Source organism: Pyrgilauda ruficollis, unplaced genomic scaffold (assembly GCF_017590135.1).
Source record: "Pyrgilauda ruficollis isolate IOZ18807 unplaced genomic scaffold, ASM1759013v1 scaffold55, whole genome shotgun sequence".
In the NCBI taxonomy this organism is placed as follows: Eukaryota; Metazoa; Chordata; class Aves; order Passeriformes; family Passeridae; genus Pyrgilauda; species Pyrgilauda ruficollis.
The window spans coordinates 7,076,798-7,102,956 of record NW_024527155.1 but is presented as its reverse complement, the minus strand read 5'-3'; the positions used below and the strand labels follow the sequence as shown (position 1 = coordinate 7,102,956).

At 38.8% G+C, this 26,159-nt stretch overlaps 1 protein-coding gene across 3 annotated transcripts in view; it reads left to right on the top strand.

Annotated features, from left to right (window-relative positions):
* AP2A2 (adaptor related protein complex 2 subunit alpha 2) overlaps positions 1-25,782 on the top strand; it is a 45,102-nt gene extending 19,320 nt beyond the window's left edge. The window contains exons 3-23 of one of the 3 annotated variants that reach the window (XM_041481134.1): positions 1,887-2,029; positions 2,647-2,840; positions 4,747-4,876; positions 5,868-5,969; positions 7,337-7,445; positions 7,952-8,102; positions 8,514-8,682; positions 9,861-9,998; positions 11,240-11,422; positions 11,757-11,854; positions 12,023-12,254; positions 13,054-13,227; positions 15,120-15,283; positions 17,009-17,086; positions 17,974-18,056; positions 18,791-18,880; positions 19,729-19,852; positions 20,622-20,738; positions 20,917-20,986; positions 22,205-22,339; positions 23,097-25,782. In XM_041481134.1, coding sequence (XP_041337068.1) covers positions 1,887-2,029; positions 2,647-2,840; positions 4,747-4,876; positions 5,868-5,969; positions 7,337-7,445; positions 7,952-8,102; positions 8,514-8,682; positions 9,861-9,998; positions 11,240-11,422; positions 11,757-11,854; positions 12,023-12,254; positions 13,054-13,227; positions 15,120-15,283; positions 17,009-17,086; positions 17,974-18,056; positions 18,791-18,880; positions 19,729-19,852; positions 20,622-20,738; positions 20,917-20,986; positions 22,205-22,339; positions 23,097-23,174 — 2,762 coding nt within the window. In that variant the 3' untranslated portion in view covers positions 23,175-25,782. The remainder of the gene's footprint in view (positions 1-1,886; positions 2,030-2,646; positions 2,841-4,746; positions 4,877-5,867; positions 5,970-7,336; positions 7,446-7,951; positions 8,103-8,513; positions 8,683-9,860; positions 9,999-11,239; positions 11,423-11,756; positions 11,855-12,022; positions 12,255-13,053; positions 13,228-15,119; positions 15,284-17,008; positions 17,087-17,973; positions 18,057-18,790; positions 18,881-19,728; positions 19,853-20,621; positions 20,739-20,916; positions 20,987-22,204; positions 22,340-23,096) is intronic. The other 2 variants (XM_041481133.1, XM_041481132.1) reach the window with 2 other exon arrangements.
* The last annotated feature ends 377 nt before the right edge of the window (positions 25,783-26,159 follow it).

Below are 26,159 nucleotides of genomic sequence, written 5' to 3'. Positions count from 1 at the left end.
GCTTACACCATAGTTTGGAGGTCACAGCAGAGAAGCAGACATGTTTGAGTTTCTTCTCTTTCTTCTGGCCATATTGATTCCAAAGAAGGAAAAAAAAAATACTTCCCACTGGACGTTTCACTCAGGTTCTTCTGACAGTAATTCCGATGTCTAGGAGAACAAAATTCCCTACATTTGCTTGCTGACTCAGCAGGAAAAGAGCCTTATGGCAGCGAACTGTGAAAGTGGCTTGAAGAAAACATGTCTTTAGACAGCTGTCTGCAGAGCTTGCTGTTGTTAGAGGGTGCTCACAGGATCCAGTACAGCCAGAATTTCACTGCTATGGGTGTCTTCAATAGTGCTGCCTCCTGTATTGAAGTAAAATGTGACATATATTCTGTAGTATGGACCTGAAGATGACTCCTCTTCGCACAACATAAAAATTGCTTTAAGGTGAAGCTTTTTTGTTGGCAACTGATGCAGTGTCTGTGCCAGTTAAAAAAAATCAACAGGTGCCTAAAAAACCCAAATTAGAAGAATATCATTGTCTGCATTAAAATAGCAGTGGTTTGCTTAAATTAATCTCAGTTGAAATAAGATTAAATAGAAGAATTTTTTAGGGTCAAAATAGAAAGCAACCCCCAAAATGCATAGTTGCAGCCTGTAAACATAACCTTTTAGCATTGTGTACTTCAGTGGACCAGTACGCTTTCTGTTGGCTCATTCTTACATGTCTTCACACATAGATGGTAGTCTTCATTCCTTCACTAACTGTAAGTTGAGTAGTGGTAAGGTTTCCTTGGTTTTTATCCAGTCTGTGAATGTAGTGTGAAATCCAGGGGAGCTATAGATGCCATGTGGCCTGGCAAATTTAATATGCCTCTTTATCAGTTCATGAGAAGGAAGAAGGACCAACTTCTATACTACTAAGATTCTTTTTTGACTCCAGATTTATGTAATAGGCAGCTAAATATAAAACAAAAAGGCAGCTTAGAGCTTTTATTGGCAAGGGCAGTGAGTAAGGGATATCTTAGTGAAGCTTTAGAGTATGCTGTGCTGTTCTGGCTGAGCTTGCCCGTCACTAAGGAGTACACACTTGATGTGACAGATCAGTTATTCCAGGTCCAGAATGCTGAGATGAAGGAGCTTATATAGACTTTTAGGCAGCAGTATATATCAGAATCTTGCTATTCAGCAGTCAGTCTTACCTGATTTACTGGATACCCCTTTATAACCTGATTTGAGGTAGGGAGGGAATATAACACAGAAAGTGTTATGTTCATATGTAGCTCTTCCCTTCAGGAAAAGCAGTGGTCTCCCGATGAACTGGAAGCTGCACTGCTCCATGTTGCTTCTGCAAGCTTCTAAAATCAGCAGTACTGCAACATATGGCCAAACCTATTTAGAGTGCCTTTTTCTTCTGAAACTGGAACACTCGTGAATACTTTCATTTTACAAAAATGTTAAAATTCTCATGGTAATCTCAATTCATGTGTTTCTTCAAGTGTTTGGGATAGACCATTGTCACCTGATCTTTGTAAAACAACTTGCTGGAGTTTTTTTTGTTGCTACTGAGTTCTCTACAGTGGTGCACTTGGAAAAGTATGTTAACACCTTTACTGAGATAAAGGTTTGATAGTTGGTTTAAGAGGACAAGGTGTATGGAAGACATAAATGTTCTTAACCGAAGTGGGAAAATCAAAATGGAACGAACATGGATGTGCTGCCTCTTAGTAGGAACATACTCTAAGGACACTGCAGGATACCTCAAGGGCAAGTGACAGCATTTTTTTCCTGACCATCCTTTCATTATCATCCTTTAGGATATAGATAATGGTAGATGGAATTATCACTAGGTAACCAGGTAAAACATAGACCTAATTGTTGTTTATTTCCTTGCTTTTCAGGTGACAAGGCCCTGGATGGTTACAGTAAGAAAAAATATGTCTGCAAACTGCTCTTCATCTTTCTGCTGGGTCATGACATTGACTTTGGTCACATGGAGGCTGTAAACCTGCTCAGTTCCAATAGATATACAGAGAAACAAATTGTGAGTAACTTGAGCTCTAAAAAAGATAAACTGGTCTGTCTAATATCCTGCCTCAGCTGTGGAGTCTGTAAAGAATTTTGCTTCATTCCCTCTGCCCTGGCTTAAAGCCTTATTTTGACTCTAGGAATTATTCTGAAATCTAAACACCTTTGTGTACAGGGAGTCTTGAACTAGTTGCAAAAAATGTGCATTCTGCATAAAATTATTACTTTTGTTAAGAAACTGCCTTGAGTCTTGCATTAAAAGGGAAGTAACTGTTTAATTTTCCAAATGTCTCTTTCCATGTCAAAAGATAAGGCTGTGTTTGTCAGGTGCATGTAACTTGTTAGTATTTGAATAATAAGCCAAAATCTTGATTGGTCCCCATCCATCTAAAATTATCTTTTGAGTATCTGCCAGAATAGAATGAGAAAACATTTAAAACCAGATAATTAGGGTAACACTGAATTTACTCATTTTTAATTCACTTAATCTTTCTAGCCTTTGCTCTGTCTAAATGCCCATTTCTGCCCATATGGTATTGGAGAGAAGTGTGTGTGTCAAAGAAATCGTGTTTCCTGTTAATGTTACAATAAATGAAGTCAGCTAAAATAGATTTTCCATGTTGTGACTCACAGGGCTATCTGTTCATCTCCGTGCTGGTGAACTCCAACAGCGAGCTCATTCGCCTGATAAACAATGCCATCAAGAACGACCTGGCCAGCCGGAACCCCACCTTCATGGGCCTTGCTCTGCACTGCATTGCCAATGTGGGCAGCCGGGAGATGGCGGAAGCATTTGCTGGAGAAATTCCCAAAATTCTTGTGGCTGGGTAGGTGTGATACGCCTCTTTCAAATACAACACCAATACATTTTCCAGCAGCTTGGTTCCATTGCAGCACCTTAATCTGTGCTTGGACTCTACAGCCCTGGGCTTGCAGTATAGTGATAGTTCCAATACCTGCAGGCGCTTTCACTTGCCTGCATGTGGAATTGCTTGTAGGAGTATAAGACTAGAGTGAAAACAGAGTTTTGGTGTCTTGAATAGGCTTTTACAGCCTTGTTGTGATTGGATTTTTGTTTTGGATAAATCTGTGGTACTGAATATCCCTGAAATGCATATGTTTTACTTTCCTTACCTCTCCTGATGAAAAAAGAAATAAATGAACCTAAATAGATGTTTATACTACAAATTTTGTTCTAAACTGAAATTCTTACGTAAATGTACTGACTTCATAAAGAACATGATAATACTGATGTGTGAATTTTCTTACTTCCTCTCCTAACCATGTAAAGAGCAATTCATGTAAATGGCAAATAGTCACCACTAACTTTCTTACTTTGGTATAGCTGAAAGTTTCTAAACAGACCTGGGAAATGTCTGAAACTATACTGAAGTTGATGTAAAGTTGGACTTGTGATTGTAGGGCTAATTTATTTTGAAACTTAAAATGTCCAAGTGCAAACAGTGCATTTAAACTCTAGGGATATGAACTGTTTTAGAATATGCATGGATCTTTTTATAACAAGTAACTGTCTTACATTAATATAAAAAGTGACATGTGGTGTAAGAACTGTATTCTAAATGTCAGGCCATTGCCATGGCCAGGTGATGTTCTCCATGTAGCATAGTGGAGACAATACTGCAGTGATGAGTCATGGGGTTATAATAAGAAAGCCTTAAAAAATTCCAAAAATTTCACTTGGGGTCACTAATCGCAAACAGAGCACAGCACCTTCAGGTCAATTGTTTAAACTTGGAGCTGTGTCTGTTTTCTGAGATCAGTCTTCAGCGTCTTATTCCTTCTGCATTTCTAAGATAATATGTATGAAACATGTTTGTATGCCTGTCCTGTCTAAGTGACCTGGGCAGAATGAGCGTTGTCAGTTACATTTGCCAGTTCAGGGTAGCTTAAATATAAATTAGACACGGGGAGGAATAGGTTTGTTGGTTTTAACTGATGTACAACTTGATCTCATGGAAAACTGATAAATTTATGAAGAACAGCTGGGCTGAACTTCTACTGGGGATATAGAGGTTTCTGAACATTTAACCAAGATTGCACTTTATAAGCTGCCTCTTAAAACTCTTCCTGGTAGTTGTCTGTACATTTTATAGCTGTTGTCTGTGCATCACACAAAATGCTTAATCAACAACTTTCTGAAAAGGCGTTCATTGAACTAGAATAGTTGCTTGCCACTCTTAAAATAGTCCATTTCTGTGCCAGCAGCAGGGATGGCAAGGTGAATAGATTTGTGGGTTGTGTGCTTGTTGACAGCCACCTTACATTCCAGCTGTAGGTGCTGAAGCTGTTGAATAGTTCATGATTTCTATCTGATGTGCAGGACCTGTCAGTAGTTCCAGCTTTGGTCACATTCATAAGGTTGTAATCTGAACGGTCTGATTTCAGTCAGCCTGGAAGAAGCTTGTTCTTGATCAGATCAGATGAGATGAACTTTCAGTTCTTACAAAAGATGTGAAATGTCACTCCAGTTTGTAAAGAATCATTACATATGTCTTCTCGCCTCTATAATAGTTGAAAACTTGACTAAGTAAACTAACTGGAAAAGTTAAGAAGAACAAATACGTCAGTATAAGAAGACTTCAGTGACCTTCTGTTGAAAAGGTGCAGCCTGGCCAGGGATGCTGAGTCAGTGTGAAGTCTGGCATAAAGCTGTCCTGCAGGTATTGCTGTGCCTTAACCATGGTATTTTAAATCAGTATGTATGTCTTGCAGAGACACTATGGATAGTGTGAAGCAAAGTGCTGCTTTATGCTTGCTGCGTTTATACAGAACTTCTCCTGACCTTGTTCCCATGGGAGACTGGACATCTCGAGTGGTGCATCTCCTCAATGACCAGCACTTGGTAAATCAGCCTCATTCTGCTTCTTGGGCCTAATGTGTAAAGACAATGATGTGCCTTCTGCTGTTAAATACACAATTTATTTCTTCATGAGTCTTTCAACCAAGCGGCTTGCTGTTGTCTTCAGGCTTTGGGAAGAAAATGGAAGGAGCTGCCCTTTTTATTTGCTATATTTATTAATTTTTAATGCAGCTTTGTTTACCTTTTCACTGTAGATTCAAGAATAATATGGAAAAGTTCTTCTTTTCCTCTGGCTGTAAATGAATTAATCTTATGCATTGTTACACTAAGTCACATTGTATAGGTGTAATATTAATTGCCCTAAGCTTTTTAAGAATAGACGTGCACTAAAGATTCAAGACTTGATTTGTCATTGCATAGACTTCCTTGTTCTGTTGTGTCCATGTCATTCTTACTCTGATGCTTAAAAAACCCTCTTGCTTTAGAAAGGAGACTGTTTTTTTCCCCCAGTCCAGTTACTTTATGGAAATAAGGCTATTAATACCTGTGCTTCAACAGTAATGAGTGCTTTAGTCTGCAGTAGTAGTATCCAGTGCTTGTGTTATACAAAGCCCTCTCCTCTTGTTGGGTTGTAAGAATTCTTTCCTGGATGATCTGCTGCATTGAATTTCTTCTGCTCATGCTTCTCTTGTATAATAAGACAATTTGTGACCAGGCTTAATTTTAATACAGCTCTCTTATTTTAGATGTACTATCCAGGCATGAGACAAAGCTAATACGAAAAATAGCATTAAATTTGCAAGCATGGCAGTATCATGTTGTTGAAAATTCTGTTGGATTCTGCAGGTGTGTAATTAGTCTAGCTGCTAGCCAAACAAGAGGTTTTTTAATGTAGGGCTTTGTAACTGGGATAAACATTTTTTTTTTTGTATATTAAAAAACAGTTGAATTGAAAGGTGTTAATGGGCAGTGTTGTAAACTGATCCAAAATTGAACATGGTTTTTTTTTGTGTTGTGTTTTGTTTTTTCCTAGGGTGTGGTTACTGCAGCTACAAGTCTGATCACCACTTTGGCACAGAAGAACCCGGAAGAGTTTAAGACTTCAGTCTCCTTGGCAGTGTCTAGATTAAGCAGAGTGAGTCCAATGATGACCCTGATAATACTTCACTGTTGATTAATTTACTCAGCTTTCTAGATCAGGTTAGCTTCCTGTTCAGCTTTCTAGGGTCAGATTAGTTTACTGTACCATGAAATGTGAAGATGATTCAGTGTCACTTCATGTGGGTGCTTCAGGTAACCTCTTTAAATGCTTGTTGCTTACCAGGACAGAAAGCTGTATTGGCTTGCTTGAACTTTCTTGGCTTAATCCCTGCTCCAAGTAATAGTCCTCACTTTGTTGCTGTAATACCAAAGAATAGTTGGATCAAAGACTGATTCTGCAGACTTCACACAAACCCCTCAAAAATACAGACTGTAGCTTTAACTTTATCTAAGCTTCTTACAAGACTAATTGCCTTCCTATTCCTTCTTTTGAGCTGCTGCTAACTTAATAATCATAAGCATCTGGTATTCTGTAAATGATGTAGGGAGTTAAGCAGGAGCAGGGAGGAATGGGGAGACATATCTGTAAGTTAACATTTCTGTGCTGGAAAACTGATGTCACTGTTCTGTTTGATTTTGTTTTCCCCCTCCTTTTGGAAGGAGGCTACTTCTTCAAGTAGGCAAGACTAGGGAGGCTACTACTTCACAAATGTGTTTTACACCCAGTTTTATGCAGTCTTATACCCAAATTACTTGTTTAATTTCTTGTCAAATACGAAGATTTTTTTTCTAATGCTTAAAAGCAAGGGAGTGCTGAGGGAAAGGCTGTCCTGTAATGGGGCAGTAAGAATTAGGTGGAATTATTTTGAGCAAAGCTAGTGCCAAACTCATGGTTACCCTAGAATAAAAGGGGTAAAATAAATCTATGAAGAGGGGCAATCTAATCTAATCCTCATCACATTTCATTATGCATATAAACCTCTTCTGTGAATGCTGTCTCTTTCTGCTTTGCTATATGGATGTTACTGAAGGTGTTAGTTGATCCTTCTGCTTTAGGTCAGTCTGTCATAGCATCTTGTACTTGAATTGCAGGCTCACTTGTCAGCAGCCACCAAACTGTTGGCTGAACCTGTGAATTGCTAGAACAGAGAAAGTCAAACTTTGGTTAAACATTTTGATGTTACAAGATGGTTGTCTTCATTCTTTAAAAAAGCAAGTAGCCTTTCAGAAGAGACTTTCTAGACTCCTGTATCTATAAAACTGGATTTCCATTACTAGCATTTACTGTGGTGTACTCATAGTATGGCAGCTTGCACCTAATTAATCTACTGAACTAGACTTTGCTAGTCACACAGTTTTTTAAGCTTCTGTCAGAGGTGACCTACAGTGTTCTTTGGGTCCTTTTCATGCTTGTGAATCAATTAACTTCAGCAGCTGATGTGCTGGCTGTTTGTTTTACAGATTGTAACTTCTGCATCAACAGACCTTCAGGATTACACATACTACTTTGTTCCTGCTCCCTGGCTATCTGTGAAACTTCTGAGGCTGTTACAGTGCTATCCCCCTCCAGGTAATGCACACATCACAGCACTGGTCATCTCTCCTGTGCAGTACACTGGCTCCAAAGAGCTACTGCACTGCAGTGTTACCATAGCTTGGAGTGCAAGCACATTGTCTTGTGGCAAAGATACTGAAGTTTGTACTCCTGAGTGTGAGTGTTTCTAATAGCTCTAAGCTACTTGGCCTTTTGAGTTATGTTGTGTTTAATTTTAACAAGATGTCTAACCAGTGTGCATCTATCAAATCATTGGCAGCTGCCATTTTAAGCATTCATTAATACTATCAACTATATTAAAGCCTCCAAGTACGTTGTGGTACAGATTGTGTTTGGCTTTTGTTCTCACCCAAATAGAACTGTGGCTTGGAATTATTTTACCGTGTTTATGTTGGGGAGTGTAAATATTTTTAATGTCTCAGAATAGTTTAGTTAATTTAGATTTAGCCTGGGGAAAAACCTAAGGAAGGGATTAGTGTTTGGAGCAAAACGAAGTTGTCCAACGGCTCATTCTTCTCCAGAAGACCCTGCGGTACGTGGCCGTCTGACAGAATGCCTGGAAACCATCCTCAACAAAGCACAGGAGCCACCAAAGTCAAAGAAAGTGCAACACTCAAATGCGAAGAATGCTGTCCTGTTTGAGGCAATAAGCTTAATTATACATCATGACAGGTGAGCTGGGACAACAATTCTGTTATCAGAGGGGCTTTTAAGGTGAAAAGATGGGGCTGTGTCCTGAACAGTTAATCAGATTTTAATGGGGGAGGGAGTGAAGGGGAAAAGAACACAAAGTTGCTTGCTAGACTGGAACACAACCACAGCAATGTAACTGAACAGTGTTAATGAGCTGTGTAACTCTGGGTTTTGCTGCTTCTTTATTTGATGTTTTTTATTGACCCCACTGCTCTAATCCAACAGAGATTATTTGCTCACAGTATCTGAATTTGCATTTCACTAGCAAAGCATTCTAGCAGACACGTTGAAGCATTTTAAGAAATCTCCACTGCAGAAATAGTATTCTGAATTGAGTGTTCTCAAACCTGTTGCTTTTAACCCTTTCACTTTCTCTCCTGTTCTGTGCAGTGAGCCAAACCTACTAGTCCGTGCCTGTAACCAGCTAGGTCAGTTCTTGCAGCACCGAGAAACTAATTTGCGTTACCTAGCACTGGAAAGCATGTGCACGCTTGCCAGCTCTGAATTCTCACATGAGGCTGTGAAAACACACATAGAAACAGTTATCAATGCATTGAAGGTAAATATTGAAGTGTGTGGTCTGGTTTTGAGTGTTGTCTTCTCCCCTGCCTCAATACCCTCTCCCCCACTGCCCCCAGCTCCCTGTCCCCAATTAAGTTAATAATACTTAGGGATCAAATGAGTTACTCTTTGAAGTCTACCTCAGTTTTTTACCTCAATCCAGCAAAGTCTTGCTGTGCTGGCAATTACAGACGTTACTTTTTGTTGATTTTTGCACCTTGGTAAATGTGATGCCTGGAGCTGTGTCCCTGTAACACTGGTATCTGCTCAAGTGTAGGCTGAAGATGAATAATTGTTTTAAAATGTGGAATTTCAAAATTGAGAATGCTGAGAAGACAGTTTCATTACTGTCTTGCTGGTATTGGACAGTGTTCCTTTGCTGTAATAACTTATGGGGAGTGGTAGAGCAGATCAGCATGCACTACAGAATTGTGAAGACCAGAAACCAGAAAGACACAATCCCAGGCCATGTTTATGTGACAAAGCAGAAGTCAGAAGAGTAAGACTTATTTGCATGTAAATTTACTTGCATACGTGGATGTTTAAATGCTTTGTTTTCTTCCACATTTGTGCTGTAGTATATTTATACATTTGTCTAAGTTCAAAGTATGTATTTGTTCTAGCTGGACTTCAGTTGCTACAAGGCATGCCTGACACTAAACCTGCAGGTAGCTAAATGCTCATTGGCCTGGTAACAGTTTAACAATTTCAGCCAGTTATTGGTGCATTTATGGCCCTGGTACCAGTTACTCAGTTCATAATGGACCACAGATTCACCCACCCTACTCTGCGTAATACTGAAGTGTTCTGTACAAACTCCTCCATTCTTTCAGTACCTGCACTGATTTGAATAAGTATGCTACAGAAACAAAACCCGATGATGTAAATTTTTGTGATAGTATTTAAAAGCAGGAAGCTGTCTGAGTCTACACTGAGCTTTTCCTAGGTGACTGAAAGTGAGAAATAGCATAAGAAACTCACAGCTTATATAAAGGGTATACCTGAATTCATTCTGCATCTGAAAAATTATGCAAATTAATTTGTTTTAAATTTGACTGTATATTATACTAAGTTTCATCTCTTAATGTATTATACTAAGTTTCATCTCTTAAGTTGCATGTACTTTCCAAACAAAGATGAAATCATCTTGAACTTTGACTCTGTGTCTTTTTGCAGACTGAAAGAGATGTAAGTGTACGACAAAGAGCTGTAGATCTCCTGTATGCAATGTGTGACCGAAGCAATGCCCAACAGATTGTGGCTGAAATGCTCAATTACCTGGAGACTGCTGATTATTCCATTAGAGAAGAAATTGTAAGCTATTGGTGTTTTTCTTAAATACTTGTTTTGTAGCTGGATTTGGTACCATAAGTATCATTTATTGATTAGGATGCTGCACAGTCTGTGATAGAGATTGCTTTTCATGGTGGCTTAAAAAAAAAAAAAAAAAAAAAAAAAAACAAAAAAAAAAAAAAAAAAACAAACAAAAACTCCTAACTTTGTAGTCTAATAGCAAAGAATTTAGGTTAAGCTAATCCAGGCGGCAGGGGGAAACATTGGAAACTTAAGAATTTTAAAAGCTGATCTTGGTCTCAGGACAGTGTATATAGAAAGCGAAGTGAATTTTATATGTGAGCCACCAACACATTCTCTACCTCTGAGGTTTAGGTCCTACTCTAGTCTCAATTGTCCAGTAGCTTCAAAAATTAGTGGTGAATGGTTATTTGTAGGTTGAACTTTGTATGGTCTAAGAATGTTCGTTCTAAGGGTTCCCAAAACGAATACCTTCTAATCAGCTAAGAGGCCTGATATCTATCCCCTTCCTACCAGTAGGATAAAAGTTGAAATACTCAACTTCAACCTTTTTAGGATGGTAAACAAAACTTGTACTTACAGTAGTTATTTAGCTTTGTTAGGTGCTGAAGTCCCTTTGTTAGAGAAGAGAATGTGGAATACACTGTTGATTTACTTCTTGTGCTGTCTGGTTGCTGTTGGCAATGTCCCCTGACTTGGCAGATAGTGAGAATTTCTCCCATATACTGACCTGTTCTTTTAAGAGTAGTAAATGCATTTGATAATAAATTGTGTGGGGTCTCACCTGAAGCTGATTGTTTCCTTCAGGATGCAGGAATCGGAGTATGACCTGAAAAAGTCAGCTGTGCTTTGGTGACTCTATTTGCCTCTGCTATCTTGAGTTTGCTTTTGCCTTTTTTTGAGAGGTTTCCAATTTCCTATTTGATCCTGTCTTAGTGGTAGTTTAGATGGTGTTTTTATAGCAAACAAAAAATGTTCTATAAATTGCTCTTGATCACTTAGGTACACAATTGGAAAGTCACAAAGATACAACATATTTGAATGCATTATGGGGAAAGCAATATGTGCCTGGCAGCTGCTGTATTCTGGCACAGCATTTCAGTGTTCACCTTGGCTGTGGGAACAAATGAACAAGCTCATGCATCTAAAACTGAGGCTTCTGAGCCAGTGTGGGGCATCACCAGGTGTATAGAGCTCATAGTAAAAGCTAGTCAACTTTGTGTTCTCTTTTGTGTGCTCAGGTTCTGAAAGTTGCAATTCTAGCTGAGAAGTATGCAGTGGATTACACCTGGTATGTGGATACAATCCTGAATCTGATTCGCATTGCTGGTGACTATGTCAGTGAAGAAGTGTGGTACCGAGTTATTCAGATTGTCATCAACAGGGATGATGTGCAAGGATATGCAGCAAAGACTGTTTTTGAGGTGAGAGTAACTGTTTTCAATTCCCTATCAAAGCAAGCTAAGAATTAAGGAAGCAGCACGTGATGCAACAGAGGAAACTTAAGGAGCTCTATCTGTTATCAAAAGTCCACAGTACTGCTAGGTGGGCCTAAGAATGCTCTTAATCAAGTAATACTCACATTTGAGTCTTCTGAGAAATCATACCATCCATGATGTTTTTCTTGTAAGTACTCTGTAGTGCCTAGATCCACCATCTGTTCTTGTAGGAAAGTAGATGAGAAAACTGGGAATGGAAGTGACAGAAAAGATGGTTGTTTTTGGACATTGTATATCAATGATCATTAATGTGTTACAGGCCCTTCAAGCTCCAGCATGCCACGAGAATCTTGTAAAAGTAGGTGGCTACATCTTGGGAGAATTTGGAAATCTGATAGCAGGTGATCCAAGATCAAGGTAAAACACCTTCTAAAATACTGAGTTGAAGTAGTAATGCTTTTTGTAAAGAATTTAATTCCTAGCATTCCTAAAGCTAATTAACAAATCATTCAGCTTTTGCTAATAATGCAGTAATAAGGATTATCATATCTACAAAAACTGAACAATTTTTTTCCTTCTTTAAAGTCCCCTCATCCAGTTCAACTTGCTACATTCCAAGTTTCATCTGTGTAGTGTTCCTACCCGAGCTCTGCTTCTGTCTACCTACATCAAGTTTGTGAACCTCTTTCCAGAAATCAAAACTACAATTCAAGATGTGCTGCGCAGTGACAGTCAGCTAAAGAATGCTGATGTTGAGCTGCAGCAGAGAGCTGTTGAGTATTTGAGGCTCAGTACTATTGCTAGTACTGATATATTGGTAGGTATAAAGGTTTATTTTCTTTATTATGCAGTAGTCTGCTGTCAGCAAGTTAAACTCAAGTAAACCTTACCTGATTGCTCAGAAATCTCAGGATTACAATATGGGTGCTGGTTCTTTTAGTCTCCTTAATTCTGCTGTAGTGATCTTTACTTTAGAGCTAAATTCCAAGTTGTTACTGCTGTAGTGGGACATATGACCATTAAGACATGTTAATCTGGAGCAGAGAAGCCAGGGAAAGCTGGCACAATAGAGGGTCCTAGAGGATTTAGATTTCAAAAGGCTGGGGCTTTCTTCTGAGGACTTAGTTGATGGTGGGGAGGAAAAGTGTAATTTTTTGTCTCTTGAAGTTCAGTGATTTAACCTGGTGCTCTCAGGTCTGAGCAGGGCATTGCACATTTGGTTTTGACATCTAATAAATGCTTAGGTCTGGGTAGAAACTTGAGTATTCTCTGTCATTTAAGTCTAGGCCTGACTTAAGGACCCTTAGGTCTGCTATGATCTAATTATTTAAATTTTCTTTTTTAAAATTTAATATCACTGTTTCAGAGAAGTGATACGCTCCTGTTTTCTTAACCAAGTGCTTTGGAAGGACTTCAGAAAGTTGTAAAGCATTTTTTCTTTCAAAAAAGTGGTCAATCCCTCACTACAGTAAACTGCATAATAATTTTCTGTGTGGGTAACTACTTCTGCTTTTGCTTTATGCAATCTATGAGGGTGTGTCTCTTCAAAGATTCAGAAGCTGGTTTGGCTTTTTCTCTCAAGTTTAACTAATACTTTTTTTTTTTCCTATGGTAAGGCTACAGTGTTGGAAGAAATGCCTCCCTTTCCAGAGAGGGAATCTTCCATTTTGGCTAAACTGAAGAAGAAGAAAGGCCCAGGCACAGTTACTGACCTGGAAGAGATCAAAAAGGAGAGGAGCTCTGATATGAATGGAAGTGCTGAACCTGCCTGTGTCAATGCCAGTGTTGTTGTGAGTTTAAAAGCTGTTATTTCACTAATTCAGATGGTGTGCAAGTGAGAAAAGACTGGTTTCCCAAAGTGGCTTTTTGGGGATTTCAAACCTCCCATCTGAAAGTTAAGACTGTGGGTGTTTGCTATAAAGCAGGGGATGTAGAACTGCTTTCCCCTCACTGCATGGTTGGATGCAATTTTCCTTTGGAAACCTTATGTAAGTGGGGACAAACTGTCTGCAGCCTAAAAAACTCCCTTTTACATTGTTATTTGAAAAATGTTGCTGTTACTTTAGAGATGTGAGTTTCCTTGTTGATAAAATTGCACTGAGGGTGGGATTATAAAATTAATATATTTTAAAGGACTTAACTTGAATTTCAGAGTATCAGCTGTTTTTTCTGCTTTGTCTAACATGTTGTTTTGCATCTTGGCTATTATATTTAATAGAAGGGGACAGAACTTACCTTCACCGGGATGTCTTTAAATCAATATAAAGTTGTTACTTTTTATTTGACAGTGCTATTTGAGTTCATGCTTGACAAGTCCACATGATTTTTTCTTCTGAGCTGAAATTTCTCATTTTATTGTCAATTAAAGCTGGTAGGATCAATTTTTCCCATAATGTAATATTTCTTTCTGGTTTTAATGCCTAGAATGACTTCTAATTAGATTTAAGATGCTGTAGAAGATTACCTAGAGAAGGAAATACTGTAGCATGCTCCCTGCCCAGTTTGTTAAAGCATAATAATTAGTCACTACAGTGTATAAGAGTAGCTACTCCAAGTGCAACAGTTTTGACTGGACAGAAATCTCTTTCCAGCAGAAAAGCTGCAAAATTTTCTTTGAATTCCAAACTGAGGTGACTGGCAGTTAATACTGCATTGTGCTTCACAAGCTTCACTTTATGGGTTGCAGCCATGTAACAAACTGCACAGTGTTACCTTCACCAGTGGCTTTATCTGGTTTGAATTCCAAAAATGTGAGAAATTTGAGGTCCAAACTTTCTTTGTTTTTAGTTGGTCCTAATGATTGGCTTCTTGAAGCCTTTTGGGGAATTTTTCATTATACTGTATGGAGTATATGACGACTTGGAGCTGGCTTACAAAAACAAGATTTCATATTTATCCAAATGCATCTCATGACTCATCCTCAGATTATCTGGCATAGTGGAAGCTGCTAATGTCTAATACATGGCCATTTTGATTAACAGTCTGTGCTTTGTTCTTGCATGCGACTTGGGCAGATATATGCAGCCTCTGTTGCATGATTCTGTGTCCTGGCTGCTTGATTTGTTCTGTTGAGGAAAAAACACTTTAAACATCTTGTCTCTTCCTCTAGTGTTTGCAGTTTGAACTGGCTACAGGCTCTGCTAATTTTTGCTGGTTGGGTTTACATTCTTTCTGATATTTGCTAGGCTTCAGAAACCCAGGATTAAATTGATAGTCAATTTTAAAGATGCTGTGATGACCTGTGATTTAGCTTTGTGTAAAAGCCACTTGCTTTCTTGATGGATTCTTCATGAAAGAAAAGCAACATGGGAATTTTATTCCCTACAGTGCTTACTTTCCGTTGAAACTAATGGGAAAAGAGAAGGGGCGGAAAAGCTGTCATCTTTGTCATCTTTCTTCTGCAGAACCAAACTTTAGACAGATAAATTTTGGTTTTGCTTTTATTTAACGGTTAGATGGGCGTAACTCTCTTCAAAGGAAAAAAAGAAAACCACACCTGTAAATGACCTTAAGTTGAAATTCAGCATGGCAACTGCTGCATTTGTGAACCCTTTTACATCCATTCAAACCTTGATTTGGGGTGGGGAGAGGCACCTTGCCATAGGTTAGTTGTCTATGCAAACGAGACAGCTTTGTTGTAGTTTTGTTGCACTGTAACACCGAAGTGTCTTGTCTTTCTTAGTCTACTCCTTCTCCATCGGCGGATCTGCTGGGTCTGGGCGCTGCCCCTGTCACCAATTCAGTTCCCCCACCTCCCTCTGGTGGTAACCTGCTCGTGGATGTATTTTTAGATGCCGCTTCTGCAGTTGCACCTCTTGCTCCTGGTTCTGATGACAACTTTGCGAGGTAATTAAGTCACCCTGAAAGGAATTTGAAGGAGAATTTATCTGTTGAAACAGGATTGAAGGAAAAAAACACGTAACTTTTGGTTTTGTTGCAGCATATTGAGTGCATTCCTGGGTGGTAGTTTTGCAGCAAGAGAGGTGTCAGGACACTCTGCTGGATGTACTGTCTTTATTGAATATCTCTTCTAATGGAAACTGAGTCTGTAGTACTCAACCTGAGGATGTTTGCCACACAGTAGTGTCTGGTTTTCATGCTGGTTTTGCTTCTTTGTTAACTTAAACTGCTTGTGCATCTCCATACATCTTGAAGTGGGGGTTATGTGTCCTGATATGAATACATTTATTCTTTTTTTCTTTTCATGAAGTATTCTTGTCTCTCCACTTATGGCAAGCTGCTACTGAAACAGTGAGATGGATTGTATCCAGAGATACTGCTTCCCAGATTTTAATGCTACACTTCAATTGTTCTCTACTGTCTGACCAAAGGGGTGTGAAAAGGGGATAAAGAACAAGTGGTTTTCTTGTTTTTTTTTTAAAGGGGATTTGATACTTCAATTACATTAGCAAGTATAGTGTAGGTACAATATGTTATTAACTCCATTATTATTAAAAGTCCCTGTGGCTACTCTCAAATGTTATTTGGTTAAATTTTTGGGAATGAACGGCATAAAATCACAGAATGTCTTTAAAATCAGTTGTCTTACTGGACAAGAACGTATTACTGTTGTCAAGGACCAAATTTTGAATGTTGGCACAACAAATTTTCAATGCATCTTAATATAAAAGACATAATCAGGGAAACTGATCTGCCTGGATCATTGGCACTTTCATCAAAATTTTATATCGGGCAATTAATGCATTGTTGCAGGTTTGCAGTGATTAGTACTTGATCCTGTGTTTGTACTGGAAGGTCAGGAGCGATACTTGATCATACGACACAAAACCAGCGCTTTAGGAGGCTACACAAGCTTGTTCATGCTTTTTTTTTTTTTTTTTTTTTTTAAAGAGGGTAAAAAGAGGAACCAATGATAGTAGTTTCATAAGCAAATGTTACATAAAAAGAGTTTTCTCTCTCTGCAGAAGAAAGTATAGCAATGCCCAGCTCCTTGGTCTGTCTGTAGATTATTAAATGCTTCTCTAATGATACTGAGAAGTTGCTTTTACAGTTTCCTGCCTTTTCTTAGTGCTGTTGTCACTTTTGTTTCTAATCTGTTGCTTGGGTAAGTCATTCTCTGTGTGCCTGTGTACTCTTGCCTATGCTTAATACTTGTGTGTTTTTAGGAACTGATTGTGCACCTGTAATTAGAAGGGTGTCTAAGCTTGATGAGGCCTCTGCTTTTAAGTACACCTTTGTAGTAGTTAATATGCAGCTACCTTTTTGATTTTAAACTTAAACACTTTTGCTGTCACAGTTAAACACCTAAAAGGACTTGGTTCTGTAAGAGGTTTACATTTACTGATCACCTTCAGCTGTATTTGTGAAGGATTGCTGTTTTCTAACAGTCGGGGTGGGATGGGGGAGAGAAGTGGGGGAAAACATTGCCTAATGCCTAAAACCTTTCTAGGGTACTGAGCTAGGGCAGCTAATCAATTTCTCATGCATTAAGCTCAGCAGTGCCATTTTTGAGGAAGGAGGTAAAAGAAGTAACTAAGCTCTAAGCTGTCTTTACTAACTCCTGCTGTCTCTGTCGCTACTGCCTTTCTTCCTTTGTGCTGCCTGAACTAGCCCTGACCTGGCTTCATCTGAGGTAGTTTCTGAGGAACCAGCTGATACTGTGCATGATGCTGATGAGCTTTTTCACAAGTAAGCAATACTGAAACCTTGCAAGGCTGGGCAATTTCCAGAATATAGTTATAAAGCAAAACTATATTGTTCATTAACTTAATACCAGCAAAACTAGAGAAACATGTACTGTCAGACTTGTGACTAGAACACATCTGTGGATGCTGTGGATTTTGTGGACAGACTCATGAGTACACAGGTTAGAGTCTTCTTTACAAGCCAGTGCTATCACACACTGCTCTAAAATGAGGCAATGCCAGTTGTATGTTAAGTTTTTGCAACTATTTGGAAATAAATAAAAAACAGAGTAGTTGTCAAAAGTACTCATATTTAAGAGTGTGTTTTAAGTGCCTTGGATGCAAAAGGTAGATGTTTGCTGACCACCTCTTCTACTTTTAAGTGAAGGGTGATAGAAAGGATTGAGATCACTGGAGAATGGTCTTCCTCTCTCAAAATGGAAAAAGTACATCTGTAGTTGGCTTAGGTGATACAAAAATGATAAAACAAGGAGGTTTTTTTTCTTTCAGGTTAAACAGTCAAAGCTTCAAACTTTTCAGTTCTGCACGAACCTAATGAGTTTCAGAAGTTCTCAAGACTAAAAAGAAAAATCCTGTTGCCTGGTCCTTTATTAGACAGTGTGTGTGCATGTAGCATATTGTGGTTTCCTTCATAGTTTCTCAGACAGCCTATCAAATAAAAATGTCAGCTCTTTTAGTGTCCTACAAGTGGTGGTTCTGGATGTAAAATTGTCTTTTCTAACTGCAGTTTTCTGCAAAGGCCTCTCTCACAGATTGATGCATTCTAGGTTAACCGCAGTCTTCATCCTCTGTGTAAACCCTGAATTTTGTGGTTCTAAATATTGTTTAATGTGGCTCAATTTAAAACATGTTTTCCCTCTCTTCCCCTAGGTTTGTGTGTAAAAATAATGGAGTCTTATTTGAAAATCAGTTGCTACAGATTGGCTTGAAATCTGAATTTCGACAGAACTTGGGTAAGATCTGTAGTGCTGTGCTTGGCTGTCTGCATTATCAATCACAATGCCAGCATGATATTCCAGACAGGACTCACTTTTCAGCTGCTGAAGAGGGAAATAGCATTATAGGCCTAAGCTGTTTTACAGCTCCCACTGTTGTGCATCCCTGGCTTTTGTGGGCTCTTGCTTCCTGAAATTTTTTGATTGTTTTGGTAGCTGATATGAAACAGGGGTGTTAAGCTCCAGCTCATGCTGCCTGGTTGTATGGCTGGTGCAGCCAGGTTTATAAAGGACCATTCTTCTCAAAATTTATATCTTGCAATATAGCTTATTGTTATGATATGAAACACAATACATTTCAGATCAGATTGAATGCACAAGATAAAGGAACCATCTAGGAAGTAGATGGAATTTGAACACAGGCTAGCAATGGAATTTCTTGCTTCTCCCTTTCTGTAAAACTCTTGGTGGCATAGTAGCATCTTAACAAAATTCTCCAGCAATTGAAAGACTTCACTGATGATTTAACTGCCTGTGTGACAGCTACTGTAGGAGAGATCTAATGGCTTGGTTAAATTGCTGCATTTTGAACTGTGAATGTCTTGGTGAGGTAAACCATGTAAACTGTATTTTGTTCTTAAAAGTGGTTTTAAAGAAAGGTAGAAAGACAATGTGTTAGGGAATTGAAGCACGAGTAGTTCAATGCGATTATGTGACCTAAAAATTCTGATGTCTTGTTCTTCTCTTTCCAGGACGTATGTTCATATTCTATGGTAATAAGACATCAACACAGTTCTTGAATTTTACTCCAACAGTAATCTGCTCAGATGACCTTCAGTCAAATATCCTTAAACGTAGTAGCAGTTGTCTGTTCTTATTAGATCTTTGTGGTTTATTGCTGCACAATGTAATAAAGCTGTTCAAGCTGTTCAATATAATAAAGCTGGATCAAGACACGGTGTCCTTGAACATGAAGAAATGAGAAACTTGCTGATAGCTCTATGAAGTTCTCATAGAAGGATCAAGTCTTGAGCAGGGATGAAGGATTCTTTCCTTAAAGCCCTGGTTATAAACACAAATTTTACTTTTGGTATAACAAGAAGTTAACCTGAAAAATATGTACTGTACTTTCGCCATGAACTGAATAAATATGAACTGTAGCTTTTGCCAGTGACACGAAGTAGCAGAGGTAAAAATGTGTCCTTCAAGTACTGGATTAGCAGATAACCTAAAACTTGACATGGAGGTGGAGTACATGTATGCCAAGATGATGGTACTTAATTCATGGCTGGTCCCTAATGCTTGTTATTGCAAATTCAGGATTTCTGGGAGATTAAGTAATTAGGGTTGTTTGACTCAAGGCACCTCTGTCATGTTCAAAATAGTCCTATGGCTTTTATTGTGAAGTGTCTTTGCCTTCACACCTTTTTAAGGACATCTTTCTTTAAGAATAGCCAATGAACTGAGAATTTTCAGAGTTATTGCTTGTATATGTGTCAGTATGAAAAACTGCAACAAACAAAAAAACCCCCACAAACTCTTTTCTTGTACAAAAACCTGACCTTTAAATGTTAGGTAGCACACAGAGAATGAGTGAAAACATGATACTAATTTCTCACAGAGTTTCTTGGAAAATTTACATTTTTTAAGTTATCAGTTTATTGATCTGTTTCCTTAACTACTTTTTTATGCCTGAATCTTCAGACAAAACCTGTTGACCCCACAGTGGATGGAGGTGCACAGGTTCAACAGGTTGTGAACATTGAATGCGTGTCAGACTTCATGGAAGCTCCAGTCCTGAACATTCAGTTCAGGTAAAACAAAGGATTCAAATGTTAGTGAATTAATTAGATGAAAGGTGTTAAATTTGGCATGGCCCTGTAACTAAAATGCAAAATATGGACACAAAAAGCTCTCTTGGGTAGGTAACTTGAAAATTTGATCTAATTAAGCTTTAAGGTGCTAGGGAGAATCCACTTGGAACAATGTGGTTTAAAACCCCAGCCAAACAAAACAGTCAAGAAGCAGCTGCTGATAAAATGTCTCCATGACTTCTGTCTCTGCTGTCTATATAAAACAGCAGTCTTCCTGTTTGCTTAAGAAATCTTGACAGGAATATATGCAGTAACTTCTCCCTTCTGGAAACCAAGAACATTTCTGCAAATAACTTGGCCTGGAAGTGTATGCAAGCAGAAATAGAATCTTGTTCTGTCCACTCAACATCAGCTCAGCTTCATAAAATCCTGAGTTCTGGGCTACATGCTGTTTTTCTAGTCTAAACTGGTTCTTACTGGTATGTTTTCACAAGGATGTATTTTTGCCCTTTAGAGTGCTATCTAGAAGGATAAACCTTTGCTAAAACTGAGAGAACCTTCTAAGCAGTTCTGCCAATTCATCTATTGCCATCGAAGGAGAGAAAATAAATTTATTTAACAGCGGATTGAAACTGTATATTAGAAGTGTCATGTGCAGTTGATGGATTTTGATCATAAACAAAACATCATTTCCTCAGTTGCTTGGTTGATTTCTGCTGACACTGCTGAGGCTGCCACATGCACTGTGGTTTTTCTCTTCCATCTGCAGGTACGGCGGAACATTTCAAAATCTTTCTGTAAAATTACCTATCACTCTGAATAAATTTTTCCAGCCAACAGAGATGTCTTCTCAAGACTTTTTTCAGCGTTGGAAGCAGCTGAGCAAGTAAGACTCTATACTTGGGCCTCTTGTGGTGGGCAAGGGAAGAGAAAGGTATATTGTGACTGTAGCTGGTGCAGTGCCTCATCCCATACTCAATTCTGTAAGCCATGAGCTCTCTCAGTAGAATTAATTGCTATTGGAAATGCTGTTCATAATGTATTTGTCTTGCCTTGTCTTGCAGTCCCAAACAGGAAGTACAGAATATCTTTAAAGCAAAGCACCCAATGGATGCAGAGATCACGAAAGCAAAGGTGGGTGGTGGTGTGATATTTTTAATTCATAGCATACAGGGAGTGGCAGGTCATGTTTTAACCCCAGCTGGCACCTAAGCACCACACAGTCATTTGCTGACTCTCCCTCAGTGGAATGGGACAGAGAATAAGGGTAAAAGTGAGAAAACGTGTGGGTTGAGGTAAAGAGAGTTCAGTAGGTAAAGGAAAAGCCATGCACACAAGCAAAGCAAAGAATTCAGTGCTTCCCATTGGCAGGGAGGTGTTTGGCCATCCCCAGGGCAGCAGGTCTCCATCAGGTTTAACAGTTACTTGGGAAGGCAAAACACCACTGTGAACATCCTCCTTTCTTTTCTCAGCCTTACATGCTGAGGCAGGACACCTTACAGTATGGGATATCCCATTGTTCAGCTGTCCTGCCTGTGTCCTGTCCCACCTCCTTGTGCATCCTCAGCTTCCTCACTCATGGGTGAGGAGCACAAAAGACCTTGGCTCTTTGTAACCCCTGCTCAGTGATAACTAAAACATCCCTGTTATCAACTCTTTTGAGCAGAAATCTAAAACACAGTCCCATGCCAGCTGCTAAGAAAATTAACTCTCTCCCAGGCCAGATTAGTACATGGTATGCCATGTATAGCAAACTTTATGCAAACTTTATGCATTTAAAGCAAACTTTATGCATTTTTGTTTATATGGCAGTTGGATCATCCAGTGAAAGTGTGAGTCCATGCTGTGTGATAGATCATGGCAGTGCTGAGTTGAATGGACAGCTTTTAGCTGTGGTTTGAATGAGATGCAGTCTTCAGTAGCAGCTGGAGACTTGAAGCTGTTTAAGAGAGCACTAATTCACTGCTTAAAACTGAATTGGAAGATAGTTCAAGCCTTAATTTATACTTGAGGTACTGGTTAGAAAAGGAAGTTACTTTTTGGGTGCATTAGGCAAAACAGAAGTGACTGCGTAACAGCAACAGTGACTATGCACAGGAATGGCTGTATCAAAACCGGGGGAGACTGATGTTAAATCTTAACTTGCTTCTCAGTTGCTTTTGAAAAGAGCCTTATTTACAGAATAGCTCATTTATGAGGGTCAGTCTTCAAAACTTTGTAGTAATGAAGCAGTCTAGAAGATTTCAAAGCTAGTTTCCTCCTTGTTTTGCTATTTGATGGTGACTGTTTTGGTATACTTGGTATTTGTGTCCTCCTCTCCCCACATCTAAATCTTCTTGGTTTCTTTCACAGATAATTGGATTTGGATCAGCCCTGCTTGAGGAGGTAGATCCGAATCCTGCTAACTTTGTTGGTGCTGGTATCATACACACAAAAACCACTCAGATTGGATGCTTGCTGCGCCTTGAACCCAACCTCCAGGCACAGGTATCTGTGTAACTATCTCCAGCTTAGATGCAAGTTCTCATTTGAACTAAATATTTCTGTGTATCTGAAATTCCTTTAAGATATTTTAAAATCACTATTGCAATAGCTGCTTATGACTGCAGACTCCAACAAGAAATTGAAGTGTAGCAGCTGGTTCTGGCCCAGCTGGGTAAGATGCTTCTTCAGAGCAATTATCTTTTCCTCTTGGAAGAGATCGTTGTAATATTCCAGACTGTCTTGTGCACTTTGGACCAGATTAAGTATGCTTTCTTTTGCTACTTTAAATGATTAAAAGAGTAATTGGCTAAAAGAGGAAAGCATAAGCAAGCAACTACAATGTTAGAAGTATTTTTACTAAAGCTTTCTTGACAGAGGTGTTACCAAAATTAACTGAGGATTAAAAATAGGGTTTTGGTGGTTGTCTTCTGTTTCCTGAATAAAGTGGTTTTACAGGGTCTGTATACTTTTCCACAGCATTTGTTCCTCTTTAACAGATATTCTGGACAACACCTTTCTATTAAAGCCCAAAAATACTTGAGTAACAGTAATTCTCAACAAGGGTTTGAAAATTGGGTTGGTTCAGCCAGTGGTTTGAAAAAGCTGTTGCTCAGTGGCTTGCTGCCTCTGAGTGTTTTAGTTTGAGATCTTTTTCCTAACAATGCTTACAAAGCAAGTAAGAGGTAACTTAGTTTTCACTGTTGACTGTGCATTCCTTTAATGCCAAACTGTTTAAATTGTATTTTATGTTCTTTTTCAGATGTATAGGCTCACACTACGAACAAGTAAAGAAGCTGTATCTCAGAGATTATGTGAATTGCTGTCAGAACAGTTTTAATATTAACCATGTCAGTTTTGGTTTTTCCACTTATATCACTGTCATCATACTGCAAATAAATGTCTTGTACATCACTGTCTGAGTACTGCAATGTTAACCAATACCAGCTCCCTGCCTTAATAGGACTTGACCCTTGTTTGAAATTAAGACTATAAAATGTACAGTACAGGGAAGTGACTTTTTCCATTACAAATGGCTTTTAGTGTGTTACATAAAGGGTGGGAGGGCTGTCTTTTGCTCCTTTTTTTGCAGAGGTCAGGCTTTTAAACTTGTTGAAGGGAAATGGTTTTAGTTGTGGCAATCAAGGATTTCAGCTGAAAATAGCTCAAAAACCTTCTGCTTCAGTACCTTTAAGAGATACTGCCTCTGCTCTTAGCTGAAAGAATCCAGTGTACTGCTGCTCAGGAAGGTTAATTTCCATGCTAATGTAGAGTCAAAACTTTGTCAAGTTGAACATTGCCACAAGTTGTCTGCTGGATGGAAGGGCAGATTTGAAGATGTGTTTCAATCTGATTAAAGTGAACATTTATGTTGTGTCACCAGTCTTTGTATTTGAAAAATGCCACAGGACCAGAGTCTTAAAAGTATTAATCTTGTAATATTTTACATCCCAATGTTTTCTGATCTTTAGATTGAACACAAAAGCTATTCTTAATCCTCCTGCTTATCTCCATTAATGAGGTGAGCTTCTCTGGTAGGGGGTGAATGAGTATATACTTGTTTGTTGTTTCTCAATGAAGTTAAATATTCTGTTCTGTGTTTTTTCTGTTTGCCATCAGACTTCACAAGTAATATCCTAATGACATGATACAATTAACTTCAGAAACTAGTATTGTATAAAAGAAGTGGGACGAAATGGGCCCTTGAAGGGCTGTAAGGCATGCACTTAGGTGAAAATGTAATTTTAATCAATATCTTTTCCCCAGTGTACATTAATGTTCAGACTCGAGAGGTTGAATAACTGATACCTAAGCAGTTTCCTTTCCATCAGTGGTAAAAATGTCCAACATGGTATGGAAAACTTCTCTTGAAACTGAAAGTAGAAAACCCAAAAGTGTTCAGCTTTTCTAGAGGTTTTTATAGCTGAAGTCTTTGTACCTTGTTTCACATCAAACTCTTTGCACCCTCTCTTCAGAAGTCAGTGGACAGAAACTTTGGCTCACGCTCCTCAAGCCTTGAGGTGCAACAGAAGCTGCTAAACCAAAGCAGGTGAGGTGGCCCAGTTAGAAACCCTGGGCTGGTGTCAGCAAGAGCTGCAGATCATGGTGAACAAAATCAGCTCCTGTTGACAGGAGAAGGGAACCTCAGGTCAAGATTTCCTCATGGTCACTGAAAGGAAGCTTGGGACTGCCGTGTCACAACACATACAGACAAATGTGCCCAGGAAATGAAGGTGTTGAGTCATGGTGGTGATACTGAAAATACATTTAAATGAGGCTGCTGTCATGCTGCCCATGCTCAGCAGGGGACAGGATTCTCCATGATTGAGTGTGCCTTGCTTTTTGTCTTCAGTGCTTTGAGCTTAAATGATGGAACTGGGAGATTATCACTTGGTTTGGCTGAAGGCTCCTGATCGTACTTGAGTAAAAGTGAAAAATGAGGAACAAAGATTTGGCTGTGATGTGTGGATTTTGGGGGATGTGTTTTGTTTTTCCAGAAATGGCTGGTAACTATGGATATTAAGGCTGAAAACTAGGCTAAAAGGCCTGGTCTTTCTGCAGAAATTCTCTTGAACAATTGGCCCCTTTAAGGCCTCTCAAATTCTTCTTACTTAAGACTCTTTAATCATAAATATTGTCACTGAAACTCTTGGTGAGTGGTTCCTGCGGTCAGGTTGGGCAGTTGGCAAATACTGATGGAATACCTTTCGTTTTGGCTTCACGATGTTCTGTGTCTCATTATTTAGTCCTGTTATGTTAACCATGCTCTTGGCTGCTCTGTTAAAATCTGATATGCTGAACTAAACGGAGTCTTAGCAAAGACAGAGGAGGAGGTTCTCTTTTTGTATTTTCCAAATCCTGTTGTATATCTGTCCCCCTGAAAAATGTTCTGTGCCCTCATTAAAGGACACCTTGAGACACTGCACTACTTTATTTCACTTTGCTTTGGTTCAAGCTGTGCTAAAATGTGCATTAAAATGTGGGAAGGAGGGGGGGGGTAAGGGAAAGTGTCTTTTCAGTGGTGACTGTGTTAAGCTTATGACTGTTCACTCTTTGTATTAAATGTCAGCTCAATGAAGCCATGAGCAGAAAAGTGAACAAATTAAAGACAAATACTTGATTTTTTTTTTTTTTTTTGTGAATGATGGTTAACTTACCAGTGATGTATCCTGTCAAGCAGACAACGTAATTTCTGCAGTAAACAGTGTTATTGTTTTTAAGTGCAGTATTTTCAGGCATTGACATGTGAAAATAACTGAATAGCAAAACAGGTAGCATATGTTCATTCTTGACCTACACTCCAGTATGTAACATTTATGGTGATTGTCTTATTTGTATAAAACAAAGTTCTGTCAAATTAAGTGGAGAATTTTCATATAGAAGACTATATATTAGACTATATTCATCAGAAGAACATATTAAGATTAAATAAATGATTAGAACAGTGATGAAACTGTCCTTTTTTTTGTCTGGGGGAATAAAGGCATAAAAAATATTCTCATGGAATGGTTGTTGTGGAACACAATTGCTGTGATTCTTTTATGAGAAGTACTGGTGGGTTTGTTCACAGGAGTCTTACACGGTCTATGGATTTCTGCTCCCCCAGTGAGTGAGTTTGATTTTGTTCTTGTTTGGTTACAAGTTATAAATACTCTATCTTTAACAAGCCCCAGGTGTAAAATGTTTCTCCCTAGAGTGTTCAACCACAGTAAGTACATGAGCAGTGCTTGCTGCAGTATACTGCTCTAAAAGTGGGGTAGGGTTGAGGGTAAGCAGTACACACTTGTATTGGATGCAAGGTTGATGGCACTGTAGAAGAAGAGTA